The 21,688-nt window shown below is 40.8% G+C and overlaps 1 protein-coding gene across 1 annotated transcript; it reads right to left on the bottom strand.

The window, feature by feature from the left end:
- Positions 1-20,469: 20,469 nt before the first annotated feature.
- LOC122213573 (olfactory receptor-like protein OLF3) lies at positions 20,470-21,423 on the bottom strand. The gene has a single exon (XM_042927650.1). The coding sequence runs from the start codon at positions 21,421-21,423 to the stop codon at positions 20,470-20,472; it is 954 nt and encodes a 317-aa protein (XP_042783584.1).
- Positions 21,424-21,688: the final 265 nt, after the last annotated feature.

Raw genomic sequence — 21,688 nt, 5'->3', positions numbered from 1 at the left:
CCTTCTGGAGACAGAACAGATGTGCTTCACTCCCCTGGTGTATGTGCAGAGTCCAGCGGGCTTCTGTGAGCATTGCCAGTGTGGTGGACATTCTAGCACATCCTCGTGGTATTATCTAAGCTCCAAAATTAACAGCCTCACATAAACAGATTTAAAAATCTAAATTTATAGGGGCTCCTGGGTGGCTCAGTAGGTTAAGCATCAGACTTCAGCTCAGGTCATGATCTCACGGTTTGTGAGTTGGAGCCTCGCATCAGGGTCTGTGCTGAAGATCAGAGCCTGGAGCCTGTTTCAGATTCTGTATCTCCATCTCTCTCTGTCCCCTGCCCCTGTTCATGCTCTGTTTCTCTCTCTCTCAAAAATAAATAATCATTAAAAAAAAACTAAATGTAGAAAAAGTTGATGAAGGAAGTATTAGCAACAGAATGGAAAAGAATTAAGATCATCCAAGGTCCTTAACACAAAAAGGTGAACTTTCTACCTCTCTTCAAACTTTTGTTTTAGTTTAATTTTGTGCTTATAGAGATTGTGGACTTATATGCTGTTGAATGAAATAATACAAAAGTGACTCTTGTGCCCTTTCTTGAGGTTTCCCCAATGGTAACAACTTACAAAGCTATAGTGCAGTATCATAAGATAACATGGTTTTTAATAGGCTATAATTAAAGAAATTATCATACGATACACTGTGATACTGTGATATTACAATATCACAAGATACTGGCATTGATATAGTCAAGATACCTAATGTTCTATCACCACAAGAATCCATCATCTTGTCCTTTCATAGCCACGCCCACTTCTATGCAGCCCCTACCCTCTCCTGGACCTCTGGTAATCACTACCTGTTCTCCATAATTTTGGCAATTGAAGAGTTAGATGTTAATAGAATCGAACAGAATATTGCTTCTGAGACTGGTGCTTTTTCACTCAGTGTAATTCTCTATAGATTCATGCAGGTTGTTGTATATATCAACAGTTCAATCCCTTTTATTGTTGATGACTATTCTATGGTATGTACATACCACCTTTTGCTTAACCATTCACAGGTTGAAAGACATCCAGATTGTTTCTGGTCTGGAACTATTATCAACAAGGCTGTTATAAACACTCATGTTTAGGTTTTCAGATGAGTGTAGTGTTCATTTGAATAGGAAAAATCCCCAGGAGTACAATGGCAGGGTTCCATGCTAGTTGTAAATTTAGGTGTTTGGGCTTTTTGTTTTATTTTGTTTTTTATGAAACTACCAATCCATTTTCTAAAGTATCTGCATCATTTTACATTCCTATCATCAACGTATGGATGTCCAGTTTGTCCTCATCCTCATCAACATTTGGTATTATCATGGGGAGGAGCCAAGATGGGGGAACAGCATGGAAGTTATTTGTGTGTCTTGCGTCCATGAAATACAGCCAGACCAACACTGAACCATCCTACACACCTAGAAAACTGGAGGATTAACACAACAATCTGCACAATGTGAACCACAGAATTCAGCAGGTACATGGCATGGAGAGGTGAACTTGGGGAGCGAGAAGGTGCAGGAAGAGAGGTGCTTTTGTGAGCGGATAGAGGATGGACACTGTGGCGGGGGTTGGGGGGATAATACAGGAAAAGCACCCCTCCCAAAAAACAGCTGGAGAGAAAATGGAAAATTGGAAACAGCCACAGGGACTAAACTAAAAAGGGAGAAAGGAGAAAGGAGAGGGCTTAAATTCCATTAAGACTGTAAGCAAGGGGAGCACAAAGCCTGCAACTCCGCAGCTCAATACCTGGTGGTGCTCTGGTGGGAAGGGCAAATCCCCAGGAACAGAGTGAGGTCCAGGAGGTTCTCAGGCCACACGGGGAAAAGGGGTTCCACTGCTGGAAGGACATTTGGTAGAGGCTGTTGAAGTCACCTGGTCCCAGCAGACCCCAGAAAATGGCCACATTCGCTGGTGCTGGATCAAGGTCATTAAGGGTGAAGCCTGGTGCCAGATGTGTGTTGTGATTTTCCATAATCCCTGAAAAGCTGCTGCTACACTATCTTGCAAACTTTTTCTGGAGTGGGCTGGCACCTGGTCACAGTCTCAGGGCACTGGCAGCAGCAGGGTCCAGTGGGCGTTCCTGGGTGCAGCCAACATTCGGCCATTGCTCACTAGGCTATTGCTCTGTGAGACCCTCCCGCAGAGGGGAGGAATGGGTCAAACCTGCAGTCCTTCGGAAGTAAGGGGCCAGGGAAAACAGCCGCATCTGAGACAAAATTCGGAAGAGAGGTACTGCCTGGGGCCTGGCCACAGAGAGTGAAAAAGCAGTGAGTGGACAAAAGCTGAAGACAGAGGACAGGTGCACGATTGCCGATCAGGGAGAACAGACTGGGTAGCTGGGTGGCGCCATTTTCACCGCTCCCGCACATGCGCACATGCACCTACAAGCGCCACAACACTCCACCCCAGTAGGCTAGCAGTGCCATCTGGTGGAGAGTGGAGCCATTACACTGAGCCCCGCCCAACTGGGTCAACTTCACTCTTCAAGAATACAAGTCTTACCGCTGGCTTAGTTTATGGACTAAAAAGCACTACATAGACTGACTTCTAGGGGAAAGTGAAATAATTTCAGTCATACTTCAATCTGTTAGCAAGTCCATCTATTCAATTTTCTTACTTTTTTTTCTTTTTTACACTTCTTTTCTTTTTCTTGAATACAGAAAGAAAAAATTTCATTTTTATTTTCAATTTTTATTAAAAGCATTTTTCTTTAAGCTTTATTACTATATTTTTTACTTTTGTGTAAATTTTTTCAAATTCTATTTTACTCCCATCATTTTATTTTAGTCTACTTCAGTGTATTCACCTTTTCAAATCTTCAAACGGTTTCCTTTTTTTTCCTTTTTCTTTTTTTCTCTTTTTCATTTCGTTTCTTTTTCTTGAATGCAGAAAGAGGAAAAATTCATTTTTACTTTCAATTTCCTTTAAAAATAGTTTTCTTTGATTTTTTTCTATTATATTCTTTACTTGTGTGTATATTTTTTCAAATTCTATTTTATTCCCATCATCTCATTTTAGTCTACTTCAGTGTATTCATTTTATCAAATTCTCAAAAGATTTCCTTTTTTTTCTCCCCTTCCCCTTTTTTTCCTCTAATCTCAAACCATTTTCAACACCCAGACCAAAACACACCTAGGATCTAGCATCATTTATTCGACTTGTGTGTGTGTGTGTTTAATTTTTTAATTTTAATTTTTTAATTTTAATTTTTCTACCTCATTAATTCCTTTTCTCCCTTCCAAATGGCAAAACTAAGGAATTCACCCCCAAAAGAAAGAGCACGAAGAAACAACAGCCAGTGACTTAACCAACACAATACAAGTAAGATGTCTGAAACAGAATTTAGAATCACGATAATAAGAATACTAGCTGGAGTTGAATATAGATTAGAATCCTTTTCTGCAGAGATAAAAGAAGTAAAAAATAGGTTGAATGAAATTAAAAATGCTATAACTGAGCTGCAATCATGGATGGATGCAGCGGCGGCAAGAATGGATGCAGCAGAACAGAGAATCAGCGATATAGAGGACAAACTTATAGAGAATAATGAAGCAGTAAAAAAAGGGGGGAGATTAAGGCAAAAGAGCACAATTTAAGAATTAGAGAAATCAGTGACTCATTAAAAAGGAACAACATCAAAATCATAGGGGTCCCAGAAGAGGAAGAGAGAGAAATAGGGTAGAAGGGTTATATGAGCAAATCATAGCAGAAAACTTTCCTAACCTGGAGAAAGACACAGACATCAAAATCCAGTAAGCACAGAGGACCCCCATTAGATTCAACAAAAACCAACCATCAGCAAGGCATATCATAGTCAAATTCACAAACACTCAGGCAAGGAGAGAATTATGAAAACAGAAAGGGAAAAAAGTCTCTAACCTACAAGGGAAGACAGATCAGGTTTGCAGCAGACCTATCCACAGAAACTTGGCAGGCCAGAAAGGAGTGGCAGGATATATTCAGTGTGTTGAATCAGAAAAATAAGCAGCCAAGAATTCTTTATCCAGGAAGGCTGCCATTCAAAATAGAAGGAGAGATAAAAAGTTTCCCAGACAAACAAAAATAAAAGGAGTTTGTGACCACTAAACCAGCCCTGCAAGAAAATTTTAAGGGGGACTCTCTGAGGGGAGAAAAGATGAATATACACATATATATATGTATACACACACATACACACACACACACAGACACACACACATATATATATATATATATATATATATATACCAAAAGCAACAAAGATTAGAAAGGACCAGAGAACACCAGAACCTCCAACTCTACAAACATCATAATGGCAAAAAATTCACATCTTTCAGGACTCACTCTAAACGTCAGTGGATTCAATGCTCCAATCAAAAGACACAGGGTAGGGGCACCTGGGTGGCTCAGTCAGTTGAGCATCCAACTTCAGCTCAGGTCATGATCTCCCAGTTCGTGGGTTCAAGCCCCGCATCAGGCTCTGTGCTGACCACTTGCTCAGAGCCTGGAGCCTGCTTCAGATTCTGTGTCTCCTCCTCTTTCTGCCCCTCCCCCACTCATGTTTTGTCTCACTCTGTTTCTCAAAACTAAATAAACGTAAAAAAAAAAGACATAGGGTAACAGAATGGATAAGAAAACAAGATCCATCCATATGCTGTTTACAAAAGACCCACTTTAGACCTAAAGACACCTTCAGATTGAAAGTAAGGGGATGGAGAACCATCTATCATGCTAGTGGTCAACAAAAGCAAGCTGGAGTGGCCATACTTATATCAGACAATCTAGACTTTAAAATAAAGACTGTACCAAGAGATGCAGAAGGGCATTATATCATAATCAAGGGGTCTGTCCACCAAGAAGACCTAACAATTGTAAACATTTAGGCACCAAATGTGAGAGCACCCAAATATATAAATCAATTAATCACAAACATAAAGAAACTCATCGATAATAATACCATAAGAGTACGAGGCTTCAACACCCCACTCACAACAATGGACAGATCATCTAATCAAAAAATCAACAAGGAAGCAATGCCTTTGAATGACACACTGGACCAGATGGACTTAACAGATATATTCAGAACATTTCATCCTAAAGCAGCAGAATACACATTCTTCTCCAGTGTACATGGAACGTTCTCCACAATAGACCATATACTGGGACAAAAGTCAGCCCTAAGTAAGTACAAAAAGATCAAGATCATTCCGTGCATATTTTCATACCACAATGCTATGAAACTCGAAATCAACCACAAGAAAAAATTTGGAAAGGTAACAAATACTTGGAGACGGAAGAACATCCTACTAAAGGATGAATGGGCCAGCCAAGCAGTTAAAGAGGAAATTTAAAAGTATATGGAAGTCAATGAAAATGATAACACCACAACCCAAAACCTCTGGGACGCAGCAAAGGCGGTCATAAGAGGAAAGTATATAGCAATCCAGGCCTTCCTAAAGAAGGAAGAAAGATCTCAGATACACAACCTAACCTTACACCTTAAGGAGTTAGAAAAAGAACAGTAAACAAAACCCAAAACCAACAGAAGACAGGAAATAATAAAGAGTAGAGCAGAAATCAATGCTATCGAAACCAAGAAAAACAGTAGAACAGATCAATGAAACCAGAAGCTGGTTCTTTGAAAGAATTAACAAAATTGATAAACCTCTAGCCAGTTTGCTCAAAAAGAAAAAAGAAAGGACCCAAATAAATAAAATCAAGAATGAAAGAGGAGAGACCACAACCAACACAGCAGAAACAAAAACAATAAGAGAATATTATGAGCAATTATATGCCAACAAAATGGGCAATCTGGAAGAAATGGACAACTTCCTAGGAATGGACAACTTCCAAGTTCCCACCAAAACTGAAACAGGAAGAAATAGAAAATTTGAACAGACCCATAACCAGTAAGGAAATCGAATTAGTAATCAAAAACCTGCCAAAAAACAAGAGTCCAGGGCCAGATGGCTTTCCAGGGGAATTCTACCAAACATTTAAGGAAGAGTTAACACCTATTCTCTTGAAACTGTTCCAAAAAATAGACATGGAAGGAAAACTTCCAAACTCTTTCTATGAAACCAACATTACCTTGATTCCAAACCCAGACAGAGACCCCACTAAAAAGGAGAACTATAGACCAATTTCCCTGATGAACATGGATGCAAACTCCTCAACAAGATATTAGCCAACCGGATCGAACAATACATTAAAAAATTATTCACCACAACCAAGTGGAATTTGTACCTGGGATGCAGGGCTGGTTCAATCCACAAAAACAATCAACGTGATTCATCATATCAATAAAAGAAAGGACAAGAACCATATGATCCTCTCAATAGATGCGGAGAACAGTCAGATCAATGGGACAGAATAGAGAACCCAGAAATGGACTCACAAACGTGTGGCCAACTAACCTTTGACAAAGCAGGAAAGAATATCCAATGCAATAAAGACAGTCTCTTCAGCAAGTGGTGCTGGGAAAACTGGACAACGACATGCAGAAGAATGAACCTGGACCACTTTCTTACACCATACACAAAAATAAACTCAAAATGGGTGAAAGATCTAAATTTAGGACACGAAGCCATCAAAATCCTCGAGGAGACAGCAGGCAAAACCCTCTTTGATCTTGGCCACAGCAACTTGTCTCTGGAGGCAAGGGAAACAAAAGCAAAACTGAACTACTGGGACCTCATCAAAATAAAAAGCTTCTGCACAGCTTTTTATCCTCCAAAAGAGGATCTCTTTTGCATTGTTGGTGGGAATGCAAGCTGGTGCGGCCACTCTGGAAAACAGTATGGAGGTTCCTCAAAAAAACAAAAATAGAACTACCCTACGACCCAGAAATTGCACTACTAGGCATTTATCCAAGGGATACAGGTGTGCTGTTTCGAAGGGACACATGCACTCCCATTTTTATAGCAGCACTATCAACAATAGCCAAAGTATGGAAAGAGCCCAAATGTCCATTGATGGATGAATGGATAAAGAAGATGTTGTATATATATATGTATATATATATATACATATATATATACATATACATACACATACATACAGTGGAGGATTACTCGGCGATCAAAAAGAGTGAAATCTTGCCATTTGCAACTACGTGGATGGAACTGGAGGCTATTATGCTAAGTGAAATTAGTCAGAGAAAGACAAAAATCATATGACTTTACTCATATGAGGACTTTAAGAGACAAAACAGATGAACATAAGGGAAGGGAAACAAAAAGAATATAAAAACAGGGAGGGGGACAAAACAGAAGAGACTCATAAATATGGAGAACAAACACAGGGTTACTGGAGGGGTTGTGGGAGGGGGGATGGGCTAAATGGGTAAGGGGCACTAAGGAATCTACTCTTGAAATCATTGTTGCACTATATGCTAATTTGGATGTAAATTTTAAAAAATAAAAAAGAAACAAAAAGAAAACATTTGGTATTATCACTATTTTCATTTAGTTTGCATTTTCCTAATGTTTATAAATGTTGAACATCTTTCTATGTGCTTATTTACCATCTGTTTATCTACTTCAGTAAAATGGATTTTTATGTCACTGGATTGTTTGTTTTTCTACTGTTAAACTTTGAGAATTCCTTGTGTATTCTAGATACTAGTCCACAGTTGAATATGCGGTTTGCAAATATTTTCTTCAGCCTGTACCTTAACCTTTTATCTTCTCAATAGAGTCTTTCTCAGGGTAGAATTTTATAAGCTTGGTGAAATTCAATTTATCATTTTTCACGTTGTAACACAGGCTTACGTCACATCTAAGAAAACTTTTCCAATCCCTAGATCGCGTTATTCTCCTATGTTTTTTCTAAAAATGTATAGTCTTATATTTTATAAGTTTATAATGCTCTGGGGGGTAACTGTTTCATAATGTGTGATAAAAAGCTATTCTTGATATACAGATTTTATAGATGTTTTGTTAACTTTGCACAAAGTTATCTTATTTTTGAGTTTTTGCATAAGCGCATTCATGGAGACACTGACCCAGGATGTGATGGCCAACTTAGTACAGAGCCCTCCATGCATGATGACCAAGTATCACAGAGGGTCACACATTGCCACATAGCAGTCATAGGCCATCAGTATCAGTAGAACAAACTCAATCCCACCCAAGCCCAAGGAGAAAAATAACTGGGCTTCACAGCTCACAAATGGGATTGCTTTATGTTCTGTTAGAAGATGCACCAACATCTGGGGGACGATGCTTGTGGTATAAGAGACATCAACAAGGGAGAGGTTGGTGAGAAAGAAGTACATGGGAGTGTGGAGTCAGCTGTCCAGTTTGATCAGAAGGACAATGAGGAAGTTCCCCAGCACTGTCACCATGTACATGATCAAGAAGACAACAAAGAGGGAGAACCATGGGGCACCTGGGTGGCTCAGTCAGTTAAGTGTCCGACTTTGGCTTGGGTCATGATCTCAGTTTGTGAGTTCGAGCCCCACATCAGGCTCTGTACTGACAGCTCAGAGCCTGGAACCTGCTTCGAATTCTGTGTCTCCCTCTCTCTCTGCCCTTCCCCTGCTCTCTCTCTCTCTCTCTCTCTCTCTCAAAAATAAATATTTTTTTAAAAATTTATAAGAAGAAGACGCATATGTCCCAAGCACTGGACAGGCCAAGGAGAATAAACTCTATCACGCACTTCTGGTTTTCCATTCCATTAAAAATTGTGATAATTATTAATCTGTAGAGAGATTCAGATATAACAGAAGCTGCTGAATGAAAGAACCATAAAAATAACTTCTTGTGAATACATGTTGTACACCTCTGACTAGGCTTATTCTGAGGTTTCATACCATTCATGATCCAAAATGGCAGGTGTGATCCTAACAGACACTATATCCACTCTGCCTCAGAGTCAGGACAGTACCTTCATGAAGAACATAGGGTGGTCTCAGGGAGACCCAGTGAAAGTCTGAAGATAATGCATTACAATTCCACGAGCTCACATCTTACAAACTTAACCTCAGATTCCAGGGCAAGGAGAGGATGGTAGGTGACAATCATAGGTACAATGATAAACGATGAAGAAAACTTGGTTGGAGAGTTTTTAAAAACTACCTTGCATATATCAACTAGACCCATCCGGATAAAATGGGTGAACTTATTACAAAAGGAACCATTGGGAAAAGTCAGGTCCTTGGAGAAAATCTGGAATCAGAGAACCTAGATTTAAATTTTGATTTTATTGGGGCACCTAAGGGGCTCAGTCGGTTAAGCGTCCAACTTCGGCTCAGGTTATGATCTCGTGGTTTGTGAGTTCGAGCCCTGCTTCGGGCTTGTGCTGACAGCTTAGAGCCTGAAGCCTGCTTCGGATTCTGTGTCTCCCCCTCTCTCTGCCCCTCCCATGCTCATGCTCCATCTCTCTGTCTCTCAATAATAAATAAACATTATTAAAAAAAATTAAATCTGATTTTATTCAGCAACTCTATTGTTTGGTTCAGTGACAAATTTTATGTATGAAGCAGTTAATATTACATGACTCACAAGCACATTTAAGTTGAAATGTAGGAAATGTATGAGGAATGTCCTTGTGAAATATTAGTGACAGTACTGGTATAATAGTATGGGTATGAGCATTAACATGACCTAATTTAAAGTTAATATTGGTCAACCTTTATAAACTACTTTTTAGAAAAGGAAATGTGGGGCCCTTGCATGGTTCAGTCGGTTAACCCTCTGACTCTTGGTTTCAGCTCAGATCATGATCTCGCAGTTCGTGAGTTCAAGCCCTGCACCGGGCTCTGTGCAGATAGCACAGACCCTGCTTGGGATTCTCTGTCTCCTCCTCTCTCTGCCGCTTCCCCACTCACATGCACTCTCTCTCTCTCAAAAATAAATAAACATTGAAATTTTTTTTTAAAAAAAGGAAATGTATTCACTGATTCCATGGATATAGTTTCTGGATTATAAACTGATGTAAACTATAACAAGTGAAACATTATTTTTCAACATGTTCTACTTTTATCAACCCAACCATAATAATTTTTCCTATCTCCTACCACCTGATAACATTTTCAGGTGGAAGTATATGTCACCTGAACAAGAAGATGAACTGAAAAATTCAGACAACGCTGTCGGCTGATATTAAAACCAGGACTGGTTTTTATGTCAATGGGGTAGATAAAATTTAGCCTTGGTTTATTCCTGCCTCCATTTATCTATGGCTGTCTTCAACACCTCCTCTATGAATAAAATACTTTCATGCCATCTCTGTAACTCCCTACACCAAGGGAGTAAAATGGTCCATGCTCTAAAACTGACTGCCCTTTCCTCTGCCCATCTTAAAAAGATCTCAGCAAAGTCAAGATCTTAAGTCAAGTTAAATAGATTTCTAATGATAAATTCTGAGGCAGTAATTTTTGGTAACATTTGTGAACACATGGTATTTTGGAGTCATGGAAATGAGGTGTCTCCAACTCATCTGTCAAAATTTACCTAAACTCTGACCAGTGGACCTCCCAGATGGAGCTCCTTCCATGAGTTCCCTACAACTCTGCAGGATGCCTGAGAGGAAGGGGATGGCCCCCAAGTAACATGGCTTTGCAATGTAGTAAAGTGCCCTCTTGGCCTTTTGCCACATCCTCCCCATATTCCTGCTCTAATAGAACTGATAAGGTCTCAAAGAACTACGAGCAACTACTCATCAAGTAAGACCAGAAACCTGACCCACAGAAAATCAAACAAGCACTGACAGAATTTTCACTATATTGGTGCCACATAGAGAAGATTATTATTTAACGGTTCTCTGGAAATGTCTTCAGTTGCTGTCTTTCCCATTTTAAAGTCATTTTAAAAAATCTATTTTAATGCTTATTAATTTATGAGAGACAGAGCACGAGAGGGGAGGGACAGAGAGAGAGAGAGAGGGAGACACAGAATCCAAAGCAGGCTTCAGGTTCTGAGCTGTCAGCACAGTCAGGCGTGGAGCTCTAACTCACTAACCACAAGATCATGACCTGAGCTGAAGTCAGATGCTTAACCCACTGAGCCACCAAGGCTCCCCTAGAATCTTTTTTTTTAATTTTTTAAATGTTATTTATTTTTGACAGAGAGACATAGCACAGGTGGGAGGGGAGCAGAGAAAGAGAGAGGCACAGAATCTTAAGCAGACTCCAGGCTCTGAGTTGTCAGTACAGAGCCCCACACGGGGCTCGAACTCACGGACCGCGAGATCGTGACCTGGGCCAAAATCAGACACTCAACCAACTGAGACACTCAGGCGCCCCTAAAATCATTTTTAATTGCTTTTAGTTTCCATTGCTACTCTATGGACAAACACTCCATATTCAAATAAACTTGCAAACATGAGAGTGTTCAGGGCTCAACACAAGGGTACTTTTTCTATTTGCAACATTCATTGCCACATCTTAGTTTCCTACCCCAGTGAGTGCTTTATTCATTTAAAACTATCTTTTTCCACTTCTTTTGGCTGGCTTCTTCAATAAATTGTCTTTTTTATCTCCATTAGGAAGGGAGAATTGTTAGTTCAAACAGACTCAAGAGGTATGCACACTATAGAAGTTTTCCCCAGTATCTCACTTTCCAGAATTATATTTCAGAATAATAATTCTTTCCACTTTTCATGCGAATTCAAAGCCTGCAGAGATGGACAAAACCTTGGACTGGCCCCCAAAATCCAATATGAAATATAGTGAACCTTGAGGGTGAGCCCACTACCCATATTTCCCCCTACTCATTATAGAGACGATGCCCTGTACCTAAGGGGTAAAAATGCTGAAAGCTTTTTCTCCTCTGAAAGTCTATGCATATCTTTGCAATCGTCCATCAAGTCTCAGTCATATTGGATTCCTATTTGGAGTCCTCTACAGTCTTAGCTCAGACGAATAAAGTCCTGAATACAAGAGCAGAGGACATGAGGGTGAGTCCTACAACCTACAGATATGTTTTATCTATGACTAGGCCAAATACACAAGAACCATAAACTCACAAACTTGAATATCAATGGAGACGGCACTTTCATTTATAGGAGGATTCACCTGAGCTGTGGCTGAGTATTTAGCTGTTGTATATACTAAATGTAGCCATCATGGGCAGGAATACTGGCACCAACCCAAAGTTTTCTGTTAATGGTTTTATATCCGCAGAAGTCAACAAGTTTTCTACTTTCCATCTGGATTTGGTGCCTGGCATTTCACATAATAAGCAATTATTGACCCTCAGTTTCTCCAATATGTGCGATCCTCAAACCACCTTGATGACATATTTTATCATGATTTCACTCGGTAAATGCTCAGCTTCTTTGTAGGTCTTGTCCCCAGGGGGGAGTCTATGGCAGTACAATTCCCTCAGTCTGCTGTGTCCCCACAGTGCAATCCCTCCAGTCCAATCTAGAGGAACTAACCCCAAAAATGAGAGTCAGGAGACCTCAGTTCTAGTCCCAGTTCACATTCAGAGCGTTGTAGGACTTGGAACAATCCACTTAACTATCTTACATTTCCATTTCTAACACTGAAAGGAAAATAAAATTACTTGGTATACATATACTTTGGGAAGATTGAGAAAAAAGACTTTATATTATTAATAATTTACCTTTTTGGAAATGTAATAAACACCTACTACATTTTCATGAATGTAATACTTATCATTTTACAAATCTGGGCTTTTCCCTTAGGTTCTCCCCAAATATGATGCAGAAGTCATCACTAGCATCTTCAGTTTTAAATATGAATCATTCTCTTCTGCATCCCCACCATTACACTCTTTCTTGTTGTCAATACATCGTGCAGAAGAGAAAACCCTTGGAACAGAAATGTACCTGAGCCCAGCATCGGGAAGGCAGAAACATTTTACTACATTTGCCATCTTATTCATGGTGAGAAGATTGGAGTATCCGTGGGTCACATCCCTGATCCAAAGACCCTAATAAGTCAGAACTGTTCTACTTCTGCCCCTCTAGACACCTCTGCACACACCCACCCTCTGCTGGTGCCTCCATTAGCACTCTCAAGCGTTGATTAGTGCCTAGCACACAGGCGTGTCCACTTTCGTCCACGTTTATGTTGGTTTCTACAGAATGCTTCCCTCCAACAAAGCCATGGGCCAGACCGATGAAGAGTCCCAGACTCCTCGGGCTCCTGGCTAAGGTCTCACCTGGGACTAGTTTCGATTGTGAGGGAAACAGCTACTCGAAATTCACAGGTGTCCCACAGTCGGCTCCAATGCAAAGCTAATGAGGTGCAGCAGTGTTTGAACTAGCAACATGGGGCGGACAGACTCCCCTCAGGAGCTTCATTCATTAGAGTGTCCATGGCTGACAGCACTCCCACTTCTCAAGGTCAGGGCCTCCATGCTGCCCTTCTTCTCCCCATAAAGCCTGTTCTTCTCCATCCTCTTCAAACTCTAACAATCCCCTAAAGCCAAAGGTCATTCTAAAAAGCCAAAGATGACAGCTTACTGAGGGTTCAGAATATTCTCCTGTAGCCCCAACCTGACATTTAGCACTCATGCCCCCTTTTTACTGAGCAGTGACTAGGTCTGCAACCACACCTGGTGAGGAAAAAATCAGTTATCCCCTTGGGCTCCAAGATACCCTCGTTTCTCCTTCTGAACACAGGAGCATTGACTTCCCTCCCCTGACATGTGTGCAAAGAGCCCCCTGGGCCTGCGGCAAGCTTTGCAGGGAAGGACACACACCCAAGTACATCTCTCACGGTACTATTCAAGTTCCAAAAATAATAGCGCTGTAGAAACAGATTTAATGCTCCAAATAGGATCTACAAACATAGAGTCTTATGGTCTCCAGGAAAAAAAAAAAGTAAAGGGGATCCAAAGTCATTAATAATCAATCTCCCTGTCGGCAAATCCTTTGTCCCTTCCTCTCCCAGTCAAATACCCAGTCCCTCTCAGCACCACCATGTACATATCCACGCACTTACCCGCTGTCCACACCTCCCCCCTCGATGCTCACTCAGCCATCTGCTTGTCTGCTCAGCCACCCACTTAGGCATCCCCTCAGCATCTACATGCCACCTCACCTACTTCCCTAACGTCCAGGAGTTATCTCCCAGGCATCCTCTCTTCTCATCCATGTGGGTGTCATCCCGCTTGTCCACTCATTCTGCCATGTTATCGTAACGCCTGACACCACAGCACCCGTGACTTTGACAATGCTGCTGTGATCATCCAGGCAATAGAAAGGGAAAGTAGAGATGCTTCTCTTTCCTCACCTGAGTTTCTGCACTCCCACAGAACTGACAGAATTGGTGGGGTACTTTGAGGAAAGCTGGAAACATTCCATGGTTGGGAGAGCTGTAGTCACCGAACCCAGACGTTCACATCACTGCTGTTTTTCTCCACTCATCTGTAGACAACAAAGGAAACTCTCAAATTCCAAGCATTGTAAGGACCCAACAGCACTCTCAGTCACTCCTGCTCCTAACCTGGGGGACCTTCCTACTCATTCAACCTCCATCACTCAGCAAGTTATACCAACTTGGATTCCAAACATTTGTGGCGTGGAGGCACCTAGGTGGCTCAGTTGGCTAAGCGTCCAACTCTTGGTTTCAGCTCAAGTGATGATCTCACAGTTTGTGAGTTCAAGACCTGAGTTGGGCTCTGCCATGCTGGTGCAGACCCTGCTTGGGATTCTCCCTCTCTCTCTGCCCCTCCCCAGCTCGTACTCTCTCTCTCTCCCTTTCTCTCTCTCTCTCTCTCAAAATAAATAAATATAACTTTAAAAAAATTGTGGCATGGTGCCTTCCTTTCCATTCTTAATGTTGCTGACTCCTATTGTCTTAGTATTTGTACCAAAGCCAAGTAATTCAGTGCATTTCAAAGTGATAGCCTTCATTCGACCCAGGCTCACTGAATCAGAAACTACGCAGGAAGGTCAGCAAACTGTGGCTTAATGAGCCTTTCAGGTGTTTCTAATATAATAAATTTGAAAATGCCTGGAACAATTTATTCTGTAAACCAGTGCCTTGTTAATCCTTCATTCTAACACTTTATTTTACCATTACCCACTTCACAAATATTTGGTCTATAATCTCCAGTGACTTGAATGCCACATCTCAACCAACTGAGAGAGAAGAGGTTCAAAGTCAACCAGAATTTCAATTTTCCCCACTTCTCTCCCCTGTGAGCCCCCACTCATCCTACAATTCCTGCTGTTCCCCAAACAGGAGATGCTCTCCTCTGCCCAGAAAGTTCATCTCTAGGGTCAGCTTAGGAATTGAAATAGTTCTTTCAAGAAGCATTTGTGACAGACATAATAATATATACTATCAATGTGTAGGCTTGGTTTGCAAGGTAAACATGAATATAACAAAGTATTTGCTCCAAACGCTATGCATATAATCTGGGTAAGCTGCTTTCAGAGAAGCAGTTTATTTGACTTAAATTCCTGGGCTTAAAAATCATTATTTGCCATTGAATATTTTGCTTACCTGTAAATTATTACTCCCATCTCCCACTTATACTTTGTCTTTTAAAACATGCCTTTAAAAGTAAGTGAAAATGACTTCAGCCTCGTAGCTTGAAGTACAGAATTATGATGCCTCCAGCTTCACCGTTCTTTTTCAGGATTGTGTTAGCAATTCAGGGTCTTTTGTGGTTTCATACACATTTCAGGATTGTTTGTTCTAGCTCTGTAAAAAATGCTGGTGGTATTTTGACAGGGATTGCATTAAATGGGTAGATTGCTTTACAGAGTATAGACATTTTAACAATATTTGTTCTTCTAATCCATGAAGATGGAATGTTTTCCATTTCTTTGTGTCATCTCCAACTTCTTTCATAAGTGTTACTTTACAGAATACAGTTTTTTTACCTCTTTGATTAGGTTTACTGCTAGGTATCTTATGATTTTTGACACAGTTGTAAATGGGATCAATTCCTTGATTTTTCTTTCTGCAGCTTCATTATGGTATACAGAAATGCAACAGATTTCTGTACACTGATTTTATATCCTACAACTTTGCTGAATTTGTGTTCCAGTAATTTTCTGGTGGAGTCTTTTGAGTTTTCTACATAGATTATCGTGTCGTCTGAGAATAGTGAAAGCTTGACTTCTTCCTTGCCAATTTGGATGCCTTTTCTTTCTTTTTGTTGTCTGATTGCTGAGGCTAGGACTTCCAGTACTATGTTAAATGACAGTGGTAAGAGTGGACATCCCTGTCTTATTCCTGACCTTAGAGGAAAGCTCTCAGTTTTTCTCCATTTAAGATGTTATTAGCTGTGGGTCTTTCATATATGACCATTATGATGGTGACGTATGTTCCCTCTATCCCTACTTTGTTGAGGGTTTCTATCAAGAATGAATGCTGTATTTTGTCAAATGCTTTTTCTGCATCTATTGATGGGATCATGTGGTTCTTATCCTTTCTTTTATTAATGTGGTATATCATGTTGATTGATTTGTGAATACTGAACCAGCCCTACAGCCCAGGAGTAAATCCCACTGGATCGTGGTGAATAAATCTTTTAATGTACTGTTGGATTTGATTTGCTAGTATCTTTTTTTTATTTTTTATTTTTTATTTTCATATTTGAGAGAGAGAGCACAAGCAGGGCAGAGGCAGAGAGACGGAGACAGAATCTGAAGCAGGCTCCAGGCTCTAAGCGGTCAGCACAGAGCCCAACGCAGGACTCGAACCCACCAACCCCGACATCATGACCTGAGCCGAAGTTGGACGCTTAACTGACTGAGGCACCCAGGCGCCCCTTGATTTGCTAGTGTCTTATTGAGAATTTTTGCATCCATGTTCATCAGGGATAAGGCCTGTAATTCTCTTCTACAGTGGGGTCTTCGTTTGTTTTTTTTGTTTTTTTGTTTTTTTTTTTTAATTAAGATAATGCTGACCTCATAGAACAAATTTGGAAGTTTTCCTTCCATTTCTATTTTTTGGAACAGTGTAAGAAGAATACGTATTAACTCTGTTGTGTGTGTGTGTGTGTGTGTGTGTGTGTGTGTGTGTGTTTTATTTTAGAGACAACAGGGGAGAGGGACAGAGGGAGAGAAAGAGAGAGAGAGAATCTCAAGCAGGCTCCACGCTCAGCATAGAGCCTGAGGCAGAGCCTGATCCCACGACCCGGGGATCGCTACCTGAGACAAAATCAAGAGTTGGATGCTTACCCAACAAAGCCACCCACGTGACCCAACTATTCTTTAAAAGTCTAGTAAAATTCCCCTGGGAAGCCATCTGGACCTGGACTTTTGTTTGTTGGGAGATTTTCAATTACTGATTCAATTTCTTTACTGGTTATCAGTCTATTCAAATTTTGTATTTCTTCTTGTTTCAGTTTTGGTAGTTTGTATGTTTCTAGGAATGTATCCATTTCTTCCAGATTGCCTAGTTTGTTGGCATGTTATTTTTCATAACATTTTCTTATAAGTGTTTGTATTTCCATGATGTTGGTTATGATCTCTGCTCTTTCATTTGTGCTTTTATTTATTTGGGTTCTTTCTCTTTTCTTTTTGATAAGTCCGGCTAGGGAGTTATCAGTCTTATTATTCATGGGGCACCTGGCTGGCTCAGTCAGTGCAGCATGCAGCTCTTGACCTCAGGATTGTGATTATGAGCCCACATTGGGTGTGGAGATTACTTAGAAATAAAATATTTTTAGAAAAATTTTATTAATTCATTCAAAGAACCAGCTTTTAGTTTTACTGATCTTTTCTACTGTTTTTTGTTTGTTTGTTTTTTCTATATCATTTATTTCTGTTCTAATCTTTGTAATTTCCCTTCCTCTGCTGGTGTTAGATTTTATTTGATGTTCCTTTTCTAGCTCCTTTAAGTGTAAGGTTAGACTGGGTATTTAAGACTTTTCTGGCTTCTTGAGGTAGGCTTGTGTTGCTATACTTCCATCTTCTTACCGCCTTTGCCGCATCCCAAAGGTTTTGGACTGTTGTGTTTTCACTTTCACTTGCTTCCATATATTTTTTAATTTCTTCTTTAATTTCCTGCTTAACCCATTCATTCTTTAGTAGGATTTTCTTTAACCTCCATGTATTTGTGGCCTTTCCAAGTTTTTTCTTATGGTTGACTTCAAGTTTCATAACGCTGTGGTCTGAAAATATGCATGGTATGATCTCAGTGTTCTTATACTTGTTGAGGCCTGATCTATGACCCAGTATGTGATCTACTGTGGAGAATGTTCCATGTGCACTCAAAAAGAATATGTATTCTGCTGCTTTAGGATGAAATGCTCTGAATATATTAAAAATATTATATTACATATATTTATATATATTTATATAAAGACCACTTATGAGCTGACTCAGCTGAGCTGAGGAACCACCAGTGAGTCTGGAAGCAGAAAGGCAGATTCAGAGAGGTCACCTGTGCGCTGCACTTGAAGGTGGGGGGAGGGACAGCAAAGGCATGGAGGCAGGGGGAAGACGCAGGGATCCTGCGGTGGACAGTGAAGCATCCCGAACATTTCAGCATCTGGATACAGCATCTCCACATACTTTCCTCCTTTGCGTGTCATGTGTATATTCGTATTTTTGGCTAATTTTCTTCTCCTTCAACTCTTTTCCTACTACTTTATTTAGGGCTGCCCATGGTGGTAAATGTTACACTTTACTCCATGGTTTACATAATATTTAGACCAAGATAATGACATTTTAGAGGAGGTATGAGGTCCATGTAGGAATTGCAATCTGGGAGAAGATGTAATGTCTCTCTAAAATCTCTTTTAAATCATGTAACTTGGCTTGACTTTTCTCCTTCGTTCAGATTCCTCTAATGTCTCAATAGTACTGCTAGAGAGGTGAGCCAGCTGGTCCCCCGGCCTCTAAGCTCTTCTTCCGCTGAATCATTGCCATGGCGATAATTCTTTAAAAAAAAAAAAATTTTTTTTTAATGTTTTATTTATTTTTGAGACAGAGAGAGACAGAGCATGAACAGGGGAGGGGCAGAGAGAGAGGGAGACACAGAATCGGAAGCAGGCTCCAGGCTCCGAGCCATCAGCCCAGAGCCCGACGCGGGGCTCCAACTCACGGACTGCGAGATCGTGACCCGAGCTGAAGTCGGACGCTTAACCAACTGAGCCACCCAGGCGCCCCGGCCATGGTGATAATTCTAAAATGTAAATTTTATCAGGTCATATCCCTGCTTAAAAATAGTTGCCAGCTCCACATTGCTATTGAGTAAATCTAAAATATAATATGGCATTCAATGCCCTCTGTGATCTGACCCTTCTTCACCTGCCTGCTTCATCCCTACCATTTCCTCATCTTCTCTGTCCTGCAAGCACGGCTCCAGGGAATTTTTGAACTCTGTGCTCTTGTCAAGCTCTGTATTTTTCACTGGTTGCCCTCTGTTTGGGTTGTTATCATTTCAGTAACTTGTACTCACTTTCCTCATCTAAACAAAGAACGTTTCTTGTCCTTTCATACAGGAAGACTTCTGGAATCATCCCAAAGTCTTACTCTCCTTGACTATTCCACCTCATTAGTTTACAAAGACCAACTAGGGGTCCTGCCGTGTGGGGGAGGAGGAATGGGAGAAAGTGTTCAAAACAGAGACTAGAGGAAAACACTGCACAGGTATCCGGATTCAACAAATGCATATAAAGTTCTCTTATCTTTCATTGGCTTTGGCTGAGGAATCTGTCCTTTCTAAGATTAACTACATCTTTTATATTTATACATTATCTCAAATTTTGTGTGCTAATTCTATGGTTAAAGTCTAGGAAGAGAGTTAATACTTATTTCAGAAATGGGATGGTTTTAACATTTAAATGGCACCCTCGTATATGTAGTTAAACTCTTCTCTAACTGTATTAGGTGGTGCCCCAAATGTGACGTATCCTTGGCCCGTAGTAGCCTCATCTAAATACCTTTAGTTATATTCCTATCACTGCAAAACAAGACCGTCAGTTGATGCTCCTCCACTGAGGTACCTTCATCAGGCAGACGAGATGCTGTGAGTACATGTAGCAGGTCCAGCACAAAGCCATCTGAACAGCCTTGAGAGCATCTCTCTCTTCAGAACAACAACTCACACAATTACTGAATGTAGATACAAATGCTGCTCAGTAATTTGAGTCTAAAATGTGAAAATGCTCTTGTTACCAATGAAAACACAAAAACTTTATATAAAATTTTAATGAATAAGAATCAATGGTCCAAAGTAAGATTCATGAATAGGTCCACAATTACAAACAGTGTGACACATCAAAACAGCAAACTGTACTTTTTGTTCATTACTCCCAGGACATATGAATGGAGATTGAGTAAGGGTGGGAAGTTCCATTACCGCAGTGCTTAACTCCACTGAACGTGATGTTGTGACATAAACATACACCCACAGCCCACACCCCAACCCACCCTCCACCCTCCTACCCGGCATCACCAGTACATGTGTCAGCATCCCCTTCCTGGTTGCCAGGACAATGCAGGTGATGCTTGCCATATCTAGTTAAGTGAAAGAATTCACAAGCAAAGCTCTTTTCTCTAGCTAATGCTCAGGATTCATCAAGTTGCCAGTTTTGACATTAATTCAGATAACTGCCCTAGTAGTTTCTGCCAGGCCCCCTTCACCTCCTTATTCCTTATGCTATAAATCATGGGATTCAGCACGGGCATCAAAATGGCATAGAAGACAGAAATCAACTTCTCCTGAAGGATAGAAGGACTGGAGCGGGGCTGGATGTAGGTGAAAATGGTCATGCCATAGCACAGGACGACCACTGTGAGGTGAGATGCACAGGTGTGGAAGGCTTTCTTTCTTCCCTCTCTGGACTGGATCTTCAGGATGGTGGAGATGATCTGGATGTAGGACAAGAGGACCAGGCAGAAGGGTGTCATCAGCAAGACAATGCTAGAAACCATGATCGCGATCTCATTGGAGGAGGTGTCCACACAGGCCAGTCTGACCACAGCTAGGAGTTCACAGGATATGTGATCAATATACTTGTTTGTGCACATGGGCAGCTGAAAGGTGATGATGGTCTGCATGAGAGAGTTGAGAGAACCACTGACCCAGGATGTGATGGCCAACCTGGTACAGAGCCCTCCATGCATGATGACCGAGTATCGCAGGGGGTCGCACACAGCCACATAGCGGTCGTAGGCCATCACTGCCAGTAGAACAAACTCAATCCCACCCAAGCCCAAGGAGAAAAATAACTGGGCTGCACAGCTCACAAATGGGATTGCTTTATGTTCTGCAAGAAAATGCGCCAGCATCTGAGGAACAATACTTGTGGCATAAGAGACATCAACAAGGGAGAGGTTGGTGAGAAAGAAATACATGGGAGTGTGGAGTCGGCTGTCCAGTCTGATCAGAAGGACAATGAGGAAGTTCCCCAGCACTGTCACCATGTACATGATCAAGAAGAGGACAAAGAGGGAGACCCGTGTGTCCCAGTCACTGGACAGGCCAAGGAGAATAAACTCTCTCACCCATGTCTGGTTATTTGTTTCCATTAAAAAATGTGAAGATTATTGGTCTGCAGAGAGTCAGAGAGAACAGAAACTGTTGAATGAAAGAACCATAAGAATAACTTCTTTTTAAAAGAATGCAATCCTAATGATATGCCATAGCTAGATATGTTCAATCATATGGGCCAAGTTGATAGACTTGATCCCCTGTATCTACTCTACATAAGAGAGGAAACATAAGGATGTGATGTGGTCTCAGGGAGTAAGTAAAGTCTGGAGAGAAAGCAGTGCAATTCTGGAAGTTCTATAT

Source organism: Panthera leo, chromosome A2, assembly GCF_018350215.1.
Source record: "Panthera leo isolate Ple1 chromosome A2, P.leo_Ple1_pat1.1, whole genome shotgun sequence".
Taxonomy (NCBI): Eukaryota; Metazoa; Chordata; class Mammalia; order Carnivora; family Felidae; genus Panthera; species Panthera leo.
Note: the sequence above shows the minus strand (reverse complement) of the source record. Positions and strands in the feature narration are given on the sequence as shown.